Below are 11,241 nucleotides of genomic sequence, written 5' to 3'. Positions count from 1 at the left end.
GGGAATTTTTTTAGTGATTTTTTTTTTTTTTTTTTTTTTTTTTTTTGCAGATCTTCTCAGACCAGGGCTCGAACCCGCGTCTCCTGCATTGGCAGGCAGATTCTCAACCACTGCGCCACCAGGGAAGCCCTCTCCCAGATCCTTTGTCCTTCATCAACACAGCAACCACCAGAAGCCCTCCACCTTAATACAACCCCCCACCTTTCCCCCAACCTCCAAGTCTCCTCCGTCTGTCCTCTCTTCCCAGGGCCCCATCCCTCCCAGTTATCCACTACTTCCCAAACCCCAAACCAGCCCCAAGCCCCTGAACTTCGTGAGAATCTAGGCCTCAACCAAGGCTCTGTCCTCCAAAGGACCCCAGGCCCTTCAAAAGACTGTAGAGTTTCCAGAAACCCAGGCCTTACCCCAAATCCAGGCCTCCACAAGAACCCAGGCCTTACCCGAGACCCAGGTCTCCACAAGAACCCAGGCCTTACCCGAGAGCCAGGCGTCCCCAAGAACCCAAGCCTTGCTCAAGATCCAGGACTCCACAAGCTTCCAGGCCTTACCCAAGACCCTTATCTCTGCAAGAATCCAAACCTTTCCCAAGACTCTGACCTTCAGAAGAATCCAGTCATTACCCAAGGTTCTGGCTCCCAGAAGAGCTTAGGTTCTACTCGAGATGGACGTTTCTTTAAAAGCCCATATCTCCCCCAACCCTCTGGTCTCCACAAGAACACACCGTTTCTCCAAACTTCTGACATTCAGAGGAGCTCAGGCTTTATGCATGATTGTGGAGTCTATAGGAATCTAGAACGAAACCAAGAGACTGTACTCTATAAAAGTCAAGAGCTCTCCCAAAGAACTGACCTCCATAATAGCCCACACCCTTCTCAAGATTCTGGATGTTACAAGAGTACAGGTAGTGCCCAAGATCCAGGAGTCTCTAGGAGTCCAGACTTTACCCAAGATTCTGGGCCACAGAAGAGTCCATACCTTGCCCAAGACTCTGGAGTCAACAAGAGCTCAGGCCTTTGCCAGGAATCTGGCCTCCATAAGAGCCCAGGCCTTGTGCAAACCCCTCGCCTCCATAAGGGCTCAAGCCTTACCCGAGACTCAGGAGACTACAAGAATCCAGGTCTTACCCAAGATTCTGGAGTCTGCAGGAGCCAAGGCCTTACACAAGATTCTGACCTCCATAAGAATCCAGGCCTAACCCAAGCCACTGAAGTCAAAAGGAGATGTGGCCTTACCCAAGATGCTGGAATTTACAGGAGCTCAGAACATACCCACGACCCTAACTTCCACAAGTACTCAGGAATTAATCGAGATCCTGGCCCCCATAAGGGTCCAGCCCTTACCCAAGACTCTGGCTCATCCAAGAGATCAGGCCTCCGTAACAACTCATGCCTTATCCCAAATCCAGGCCTCCACAAGAACCCTCTAGGAACTGACTCTGTCCAAGCTTTGGGCCCACATCAGACCCGAAAGTCATTTATATGTGAGGCAGGTCCTCGAAAGGAGGATGCAGGGCAGCACATACCAGGGACTTCTGTCCCACCCAGTCAGAACTCCTGCTCTCCCAAGGCTCAGGTGACCTCCAATGACCTGCAAACCTTCTCAGAGGTACCTGTGCTGATTGAGCTGCAATCATCCTCCCGGCGAGCAGGCGGCCAAGACTGGGTGTGCCACCCCATGGATACAGTTCCTCCAGCCTGCCAGAACTATCGCCAGATGTCTGCGCCTCCCAAGACCAGCTGGAAGCCCTACTGTCCTGGGTCAGGCACCCGGCTAGGGCATGGGGTCTTTGACGCCCGCCAGAGACCGTTCAGAGCGGGCAGGGACAAATGCGAAGCTCTGTCTCCCAGGCGCCTTCACCGAGAGACATCCAACAACTCACCGGAGACCATCAAGGAGTGGGGATATCAGTGTGTGATGAGAAACTTAGAGAAAGAGGGGACAGACATGCATGAGGGATAAAGAGACAAGAGAAGTGTTCTGTGGTTGTGTGAGGACATCCACCCCAGCCCCATCCCACAGGGCCTGATGAGGACCTAAACTATCCCTGCTTTCCCTCCATCGCTGTCTAGCTAAATCCGCTATCACCAAGGCCCTAGAGCTGCATTGTCAATTACAGTAGCCACTAGCCAAATATGCCTATTAGAATATAAATTAGTTAAAATTAAGGAAAAGTAATTCTGTTAAAAATTAAGTTAAAAAGTTAAAAATTCTCTTCCTCAGTAAACAGAATTTCCCTGGCGTCCAATTCTGTTCCCTGGTGGTCCAGTTGTTGGGACTTGGCGCTTTCACTGCTGTGGCCGCGGTTCAATCCCTGGTCGGGGAACTCAGACCCTGCAAGCTTCATGGCTTGGCCAAAAAAGAAAAAAATTCTGTTCCTCAGTGTCATGATCTTCTAAGTGCTCAGTAGTCACATGGAGCTAGCGGATACTGCATTGGACGGCACAGATTTAGAACGTTTCCATCATCATGGAAAATGTTATTGGAGAGCAGTGCTTTAGAGTTTAGAGCAATTTTCCTTTCCCTGTCACCCACCCCCAGCATCTTAAAGCTCCCCCAGAGCCCAGAGAACGTAGTTCTTTTTAGGGTGGCTCAGAAGCCACCCTCTGGGGAGGAGGTAAGATGTAGGCATGGACACCCAACGCCTGATTTCCCCAGACTGTGAGAAGAAGCCCAGGCTTCAGTTTTCCTGATCTGGTCTCTTGGGTCACGACCAGAGGTATGGAAACTTGCCTCCCCCGTTTTGGGCTGTGTTTGGGGCTCGTGGTTACTGAGGGAGAAGACCTCTCTTGGTCAGTGACTAGGAAACCTTGTGTTTTAGGCTCCCCAAATTGAGCCTTGGATTCTGACGGTGCCCTCCTTCATAGGCCTCTAATTTTCTCGAGGTGTCTCCACTTAATTTTCTTGCCCATGGACTTAGGCCTAGTTCACTGTGGAGACAGACCCCTGGGAAAAAGGAATGTAAGAATTCCTGGTCCAGCATGCATTGGTCTAATCTGTGAGCGTATCTCTGGTGTCCTATCTTTCTGTCCTATTATTCTGGCTCCTAGTTTCAGCCTGGACTTAAGCTGTGTCCATGATAGCACTGGCCGCTGAAAGCAATTTCCTTCCCCTCATAATTTCTCATTGCCCTGCCCTAGCCCAGCTGGAGTTTCCTCTGGACTTGATTTTCAGTCCTGATAACTCTTCTGTATACACACATAAGCTGCGAGATTGCAAAGTGTTTTCCCTGCCACCACTTGTGTGTCTGAGGTGGGCAACACTAATATGTCCCTTCCCTGAGTCAGATGTCCATCCCTGGGTCACTACAGGCACACTATCGGTGTGTTCTTGTCTAACATTACCACCACCGATTCCAAGGAGATACGTCCCAGCGGGAGAGCCCATTTCCAACACCTCTCTGGCTCAGCTCTGACCTTGGACAAGTCATGTGCAACCTTTCTAGGCTTGCAGTCTCACCTCTAAAATGAAGTTATAATTGCATGCAAGAACGCTTCTAGATTTAAATGACCAGGGCTCCTCTACTCCCAAGTGAGATGTGGAGTCCCCTATTTCTCCGCATGCCCTAGTGTATGTCCCTCATTATTGTTTGCTATTCAGATCCATCCTATTAGGCCTCTGTTCTAACCCCAAGGAGTTCGGCGCCGGGCGGCCGAATGGGCCGAGATGCTGCCCGTGCGGCGCCCTCTGACCACCTCCGCCTCCCTCACGGTGCTGGCCGAGGCCTCGTACCGGCGGGCCCCGGCTCCCAGCTCAGCCCTGCTCGTCCGCTCCTCCCAGCCCCTGCCCGACGTCCAGGCTACCGAGCACCTTCCGCCCCGGCCCACCTTCATGCCACTCAGCCAGGACCCGGGGGGCAATGCCAGCTACCAGGTGTATGACAGCCTGGAGCTGAAGCGGCAAGTGCAGGAGAGCCGAGCGCGGGCCAACTCGCTGCCGCCTTCCACCTCGGCCTCGAGGCCCCCTCTGCACGGGAGCCAGACTGGGAAAAATGAACTGACCAGCAGCAAACGGGGGCGGGGGCGGGGGCGGGGGGCGGCAGGGCATGGAGAGAGGAATAAAGAGCGCCAGAGTCCAGGAAACATTGGTGGTCTGTGGCTTGGAAGAGCCACTCCTTCTGCCAGCCTGGGTCCCTGCCCTTGGCTTCCTGCAATAAGAAGCCAGTGTCCTCTTCTTGGCCTGAGGGTCCCCTTGGTTTAGTGGCCACAGTCCTGCCAGCAAGCCCCTCCTGGTCCTATACCATGCACTAAGGAGATCTGCAGCTGCAGACTCCAAACCACTGGTCTCTGGGCACCTCCTCTGTGTCTCAGCTGTCCCTGTCCCCAGAGAGCCTCATACAAGAAGCTGCTTCCAAACTGGGAGGTTCCACATCTGGGCAGGTCCAGCTCCACGCCCAGTGAAGGGCATGAAGAAGGCTGAGGCTCTGGACTCCAGCCAGGCCTTCCCCAGGGCTCTGAGGCCAAGGTCCTCCTAGTCTCAGGAGGGGCCAAGAGATGGAATGTGTCATTTGAACAAGTGAGTCAGCGGGCGGTGAGCGAATGATTGACCGCTCGAGGGGAGGTGTGCCGGCCTCCGGGCCCTGTTTGACTGTCCAGGCTCAGCTTACCTGATTACCTGGTTACCAGGGAATGCCACCCTGGGCCCTCCTTTTCCTCCTCCCCCCTCATTGTGACCCCACCACCTGCCCCATTATGACCCAGTCCTTCTCCCCCTCCCCCACCAGAGGAGTCTGGCTCCCAGTGACTATGTGGAGGCCGGGGGGCCCAGGCAGTCCTGGGACCCACGGCCATGGGTGAGCAAACCCACTACCGAGCCCAGCCGTGCTCTGGCACCAACCCCAGGAAATGCCAGGACCTAGGAGACTCAATTCTTCTGTTCCTGGGCAGCTTCATCTTGCTCAACGTGGGGATCAACGTGGTGACTCTGGTCAGTGCAGGATGTGGGCAGCGGGGTTAGGGGAGCCCTGGGGTCTTGAAGGGGCTGAGGTGGGAGGGCTGCTGGGGTGTGGCCGGACAAGGGTTGGATTTCAGGGCTCACCCTGCTCCCGGCCTCCCCTCTCCCCTGCTTCCCTCAGATCTGGAGGCATCTGAAGAGCTCCTTGCGGACACTTTTCAATCATATTTTCCCCAAAGGTGAGTGGGCGCCAGCGTGGGCTCAGGGGATGTGGGCCTGTCCCCTTTCTTCTATCCCTGCCTCGATTCTCAGCCCCTCAGGAACCCAGGCCCTGTCCCATCTCGCCTTTCCCCGCAGACAAGCAAGCCAGCTGTGTAGGCAGCCATCGCATGTGCATGCGCTGCTCCGTGGATCCCAAGAACCTGTGCTCAAGAGTTCCTTCCCGCTTCCGCCATCGCCCAAGCTTCCTGCTCGGGCACCCAAACCACCTTGACTCGTGGATGCCAGACACAAAAAATGAGAAGGCTTCTGGGTGCTGCTGGAGGCCGCCTCAGTGTGGACGGGCTGGGGCTCCCATGGAGGCTCCACGGGGACTGTGGAAGGAGGGGGTAGTGGGCGCTGGCGAGGCCCCTCCGGTCACAGCCTTAACGTCCCGAGCCACCTTTTGCTCCAGGCAAGAGACATCTTCCAAGCTCCGCAGGATGAGCAAGGTGGACGTGCTTCCACTCCGCCTGCCCCAAGAGAGCAAGACGAAGACCCCAGACTATGACCCAGCCCAGGCCCCAGCCCGGGCCCAGACCCGCCCCCCAGTTCAGCCCCCTGCGCATGCTCCTGCCAAGGCCCAGACCTTCTCCTCAGCCCACCCCCCTGAGCACACACCCCCCAGGCCGAGAGCTGCTCCCGAGGCCACGCCCATGAGCACACTTCCGCCCAGGCCCAGGCCTTCTCCCCAGTGGACCCCACTGGGCGCACACCTGCCAAGGCCCAGACCTTCTCCTCTACCCACCCCTCTGAGCACGCCCCACCTCAGGCCCAGACTTGCTCCACCTTCCACCCCCCTGAGCACACCACCCCCCAGGCCCAGACCCCCTCCCCAGCCCTCACCCCTGGGCGCAGCCCTGCCCAGGTTCATGGCCCTGAGCATACCTCAGCCCATACCCCAGCCCCGGCCCAAGCCCAGGCCCCCTCAAATGCCTCAGCCCAGTCCCTGGGCCACACTTCTGTCTGCACCCTGACCCATGCTCATCTGACCTATACCCATGCCAACACTCTGGTCCCTCCCCCAACTTCGGCCCCAGTCTCTCCCCCAACTTCTGCCCCTGCTACTACTCCTGCCCTAGCCCCTACACCAGCCCCTGTCCCGATCTCTGCCACAACCTCTGTCCCAGTGCTGGTCATGGCCCTGACGACCACTCCAGTCCCTTCCACCACCCCTATCCCCATCCTAGCTTCTATTCCCTCTACCTTGTCTTCCTTCAGCCAAGGCCTCTCCTCCGGCCAGGTGGTCTACGATGCCCGCAGGTTAAAGCAGAACTTATTCCATGTGTGTCCCCCTCAGAAATCTGGGTACTCCAGAAAGGACTTGGGTACTCTCACCACTGAAAAAAACGAATGGTGACGTCACCAAAGCAGCCGCCGTTAGCCAGCAGTTAGTGCCACAGCCGTTGGAGGCTCGGGGGGCGTGGCCCACGTTGTGCCCCGCCCAGGTGGCTGCCTGGTTCTTTGCTTCGCTGGCTGCGGTCGTTGAGTCCCTGTTTCCGGTCCCGGGTGCCCCGCGCTTGGTCCACGCAGCCCACCACGCGGGGGTCACCACCATCCTCCTGGCTACGCCCGGGCCCCCGCGCCGCCTCCTGCTTTTCGACTTGATCCCCGTGGTGTCCGTGGCCGGCTGGCCCCAGGAGGCTCGGAGCCACTCGTGGGCCGGCCCGCTGGCCTCGGAGTCGTCTTCCTTCTACCTGGTGCCCGGCGGCGGCGGCACAGAGCGGCCGGGCGCCTCCGGATGGCAGCTCTGCTTCGCCTGCCAAGAGCTGGCGCTCAAGACGCGCATACCCGTTCCCCTGCTGCAAGCGCACGCGGCGGCCCTGGCGCTGCTGCGCCCTCTGGTGGCCGGGACTAGGGTTGCGGCGCCCTATCTCCTGCGGACGTGACCCTGGTAGATATCTGGGGGAAGAAATTACCAGGAGGAGTTAACAGTGAATGCAAAGGCTCTGAGGTGGCGTGTGCCTTGCATATTCAAGAAATAGCCAGTGTAACTGAATGAAGTAAGCAAGAGAGAAAACAGTAGGAGATGTAGTCAGAGAGCTAATGGGAAGGCCTTGTAGACTTCAGTAAGGACTCTTATGCTAAAGGCGATGGGAAGCCACTGGAGTGATATGATCTGATTTACATTTTAACGGGATCAATCTGGCTGCTCTGTTGAGAACAGTCAGCAGGGGGGCAAAGGATGAAGCAAAGAGGAGGCCTTTATAATAACTCAGATCTGAGGTAATGGTGGCTTGTACCAGGATGGTAGTGGTAGACGTGATAAGTCATCAGTTTCAGGATATCTTTTGAAGGTAGAGCCAATAGGGTTTGGTATGGATTGGATATGGGATGAGAGAGAGGAGAGCTGAGAATGACTCAAGGGGATATGGCCTGAGCCACAGGAAAGATCGAGTTGTCATTTATGAACTGGGGAAGACTATGTGGGGAGTCGGTGGTGAGGGAATTAAGTTTTGGACATGTGAAGTTCGAGATGTCTATTGGACACCCAAATGGAGAGGTTAAGTAGGCAGGTGGATACAAGTGTGGAATTTAGGGGAATCAGTCCAGGTTGGAGGTATAAATGTAGGAGTTATTTGCATGCAGTTGGCCCTTCCAAAAGCCTGTCCTTGAGTGAGCTGGAAACACGGTCACTGATTATGCCAGGGAGATTGCTTTCTGGCAAAGCCTAATCCTCCCGCCTTCCCCTCTGTCCCCCAAGGAGAGAAGATGGGGCTCTCGATCTTTGCCCTGCTGACCCTTACTGTGTTCCTGCTGCTGCTGGCAGACAAAGTGCCTGAGACCTCCCTGTCTGTCCCCATCATTATCAAATACCTCATGTTTACCATGGTCCTCGTCACCTTCTCAGTCATCCTTAGCGTCGTAGTCCTCAACCTGCACCATCGCTCACCCTACACCCACCAAATGCCCCTTTGGGTCCGTCAGGTAAGAAGATCTCCTCTCCAACCTGTGTTAACTCTCAATCCTAGTATTTGGCTTTTTGTCCCGGTATCGCTCCTCCCTCCCACCAACTTCAACCTTCCCTTTCACAGACCTGAGGGAGAACTACAACTCCTGGTAGAGTGTCAAAGTGCCAAGGTCTTTGGGTGTTGAAATGTTGCCCAATTAATTTTATCCTCCCATCATTAACATTGCGTAGATCCCAGACTCTCTTCATCAATACTGCCCATCGTGGGTCCCAAGGAAGCATTCTCAGGGTTAGGTACTATCAGGGTGGAAGCCCTCAGAACTTTTCTTTCCAGTCAGGATGCCTCCTAACCCACTTAAGAACTCTTGGGCTGTGTAGTTGCATTTCATCTGTGGGATGCATGCACGCATGCGCAAGAATGGGCACGTGCCGTGGGGGTGGTTGGCGGCTTCCCTTCTGGTCTGAAAGCATAAGAGCCCCCTCCAACACGCCTCTTCTTCTACTCTGCAGATCTTTATCCACAAACTCCCTCTGTATCTGGGTCTGAAGAGACCCAAGCCTGAGAGAGACCAGATACCGGAGCCACCTCCTATACCTCTCAGGGATTCTCCAGGAAGTGGCTGGGGTCGGGGAACAGATGAATATTTCATCCGCAAGCCACCAAATGATTTTCTCTTCCCCAAACCCAACAGGTAGTATCTACTCCCCATCGCCCACGTAGAAGGGAGAGGGAGAACTACAGTTCCCAGAAGACTGTGCGCAGGCAGGCGTCCTAAGCTCCTGGAGGATGTCGTGGTTGAGCATCATGGGAGTTGCAGTATCCCTTCTGTTGCCCACTTTGCGGGGAGGTGGGGACTAAAGCGTACGGGAATAGGAGGAATTGCGGAAGGCTAGAGAGGGCGCCGCTGTCAGAGGCAACCTGAAGGGCTCTCTCACGTTTTGAAACCTGGACGGGCGTTGGAGGAGGGAGTTGGGGCGGGGGCTAGAGCACCCGCGCAGGCCGTCTTTGCGCCCCGGTCGTGGCCAAACAGACTCGCCTCTTTCAGGTTCCAGCCTGAACTGTCTGCCCCGGACCTGCGGCGATTTATCGATGGTCCAAACCGGGCTGTGGGCCTGCCTCCCGAGCTACGGGAGGTCGTTTCCTCAATCAGCTACATCGCTCAACAGCTGCAGGAACAGGAGGACCACGACGCGGTGAGTCCGAAGAGGGTGGGCCAAGGCAAGGCCTGGGTGGCCTTGGCTCCACCCGCAAACTTAGGCTCCGCCCCCAGCACTCGATTTTATTTCTGATTGGAAGTTTGCCTCACTTGGTCCCGCCCCCTGGTTTCCGACTTGTTCTTTACTCACATCCGTCGCCCGCAGTTTCGCTCTCTGCTATTCTGCGGGCCCGCCCTTGTCTCAAAGCCGTGGTAGGAGGACCTGGGTGCGGCACAGGGCCTTGGGGCCGCCTTCCCTGGGGGTCTGGAGCTCAGGAACAGTTTCCTCTTCCTACCCTCAGCTGAAGGAGGACTGGCAGTTTGTGGCCATGGTGGTGGACCGCCTCTTCCTGCGGACCTTCATCATCTTCACGAGCGTCGGGACCCTCGTCATCTTTCTGGACGCCACGTACCACTTGCCCCCTCCCGACCCCTCTCCTTGAGGACGAGAGGGCCGAGACCGAGGTCCTCGGCCAGTTGAATTGAGAGTTAGTTTGGTAGTACTCTCAAGCCCTATCCCTTTCTGCATCTTAACTCCTGCACTAGGAGTCCAATCCTCTCATCATTTCGTTTCTAGGGAGGAAGCCCAAGTGGGACTGGGCAGATGGGGAGCTTGGGCCCACCTGAAATGCACTATCCGCTTATTTACTCTTTGGCTTCTTGAAGAAGCTCCATTGGATATTCACACCTAGGTTGGCAATGAATGGAACAAAGAACAATCGCTAGCTTGTAAGCCTTCTGAGGGCAGGAACTATGTCTGTTCACTGTAATATCCCCAGCACCTAGCACAGATCCTAACCTATATGGCCGCTACCTCTGGTTGAATGAATAGGGAAATTTTTTTCTGTAAGGAAATACACTAATATCGCTTATATTTGCATGTTGGGGACTAGTGGTCGTTTTTTCTTTGTTTTTACCTTTCTGTAGTTTATTGTATTTTGTAGTATGTATTATCATTAGGATAAAAAAAGTTATTTCTGAAAGGATACATTTGTAATGAGGATAAAAAAGCACACTGTAAAAACCTCAAGTTCCAGCTTTGGTGCTCAAACTTTGGACAAGCTACTAAACTGCTCTGTGCCTCAGTTTCCCCATCTGTAAAATGAAGCTAATAATAGTATCTGCTCCCTAGTCTGAGGATCATATGAGAAGATGAGAACAAAAGCATTAGGCAGTATACATCAGAGGTTACAAACTGGTGTGTTTTGTTTGGCCCATGTTGTTGGCCAGCAGAATTTAAAATTTGAATTGGTTTGCTACTTTTAAAATGTGGATATTTCACAGAGAAATTTGGATTTCTGGCTTCTCTTGAAACTTTTTAAGAACTACAGTAGCACCAGGTCTGATTCCCCTGTTGGCAGCAACCTGCTAGAGCTGATTAGTGGCTGCCCACTCTGGTCAAGGTATTTGTACCAGAATTCCTCAAAGGCCCCACCCACCTGACCACTCATTTTACTTGCCCATCCCTGCATAACACTAGACAAAATACAGGGGAGGGGAGGAGGGACAGGGAGTTGAAGCCCGTGGGAGGCCAGGAGTGGAACAAGAAAGGGTGTTGGTGTCTCTTATGGCCATCACACATTTTGTGCCTCAGTTTCCTTTCAGTTTGGAGAAAAGGCTTCATCTGGGAGATGAAGATCTTGTGCCCAGCAGGCTGTGTTAATGTTTCTGCCTGGAGGTCAGAGCAAAGTCAGCTTGAGCCTAGTGGCTGCAGCAATTACAATGAAGTACCTAGGGTCAACAGGCTCTCACAGCTACTCAACTGCTGGAAGTTGTTGTCCTAAGAGGGAGAATAGGGCTACAACTTGTAGGGATCCCTGTGGGACAAGGTTAGCATGTCCCTGTCCAGCCAGACCCACCAGCCACGCCAATAATTGCACCTGGCATCCCACTGTGGAGCACAGTTCGTTTGTCTTGTTGGTTTATTGGCCTAGAGAGTTGGACACACACACAAATGCGGAGATAAATATTGGTCAGTTTCTCTAA

The 11,241-nt window shown here is 54.5% G+C and overlaps 2 protein-coding genes across 2 annotated transcripts; both read left to right on the top strand.

The window, feature by feature from the left end:
* Positions 1–4,111: 4,111 nt before the first annotated feature.
* LOC309618583 (uncharacterized protein SPEM3-like) lies at positions 4,112–6,343 on the top strand. Its single transcript, XM_082372527.1, has 3 exons — positions 4,112–4,923; positions 5,072–5,129; positions 5,248–6,343. The coding sequence occupies exons 1-3, from the start codon at positions 4,786–4,788 to the stop codon at positions 6,123–6,125; spliced, it is 1,074 nt and encodes a 357-aa protein (XP_082228653.1). The 5' UTR covers positions 4,112–4,785; the 3' UTR covers positions 6,126–6,343.
* Positions 6,344–6,756: 413 nt separating this feature from the next.
* Positions 6,757–10,135, top strand: LOC309618585 (acetylcholine receptor subunit beta-like; the record flags this gene model as incomplete). The annotated part of the gene is made up of 5 exons (XM_082372529.1): positions 6,757–7,042; positions 7,853–8,076; positions 8,570–8,751; positions 9,106–9,253; positions 9,558–10,135. Coding segments are annotated over 5 exons (981 nt in total), but the record flags the coding sequence as incomplete, so codon positions are not given.
* Positions 10,136–11,241: the final 1,106 nt, after the last annotated feature.

This window comes from Balaenoptera borealis (genome assembly GCF_965194805.1).
Source record: "Balaenoptera borealis genome assembly, chromosome: 20".
Taxonomy (NCBI): domain Eukaryota; kingdom Metazoa; phylum Chordata; class Mammalia; order Artiodactyla; family Balaenopteridae; genus Balaenoptera; species Balaenoptera borealis.
This window is presented reverse-complemented; position numbering and strand designations above follow the sequence as displayed.

What these genes read in the sequence shown, in the direction of transcription:
- LOC309618583 (XM_082372527.1), top strand. Translation starts at nt 4,786, where the DNA reads ATGGGTGAGCAAACCCACTACCGAGCCCAGCCGTGCTCTGGCACCAAC. An exon ending in GGATCAACGTGGTGACTCTG is followed by an intron (nt 4,924 to 5,071) that starts GTCAGTGCAGGA and finishes TGCTTCCCTCAG; the next exon opens with ATCTGGAGGCATCTGAAGAG. An exon ending in CAATCATATTTTCCCCAAAG is followed by an intron (nt 5,130 to 5,247) that starts GTGAGTGGGCGC and finishes CTTTCCCCGCAG; the next exon opens with ACAAGCAAGCCAGCTGTGTA.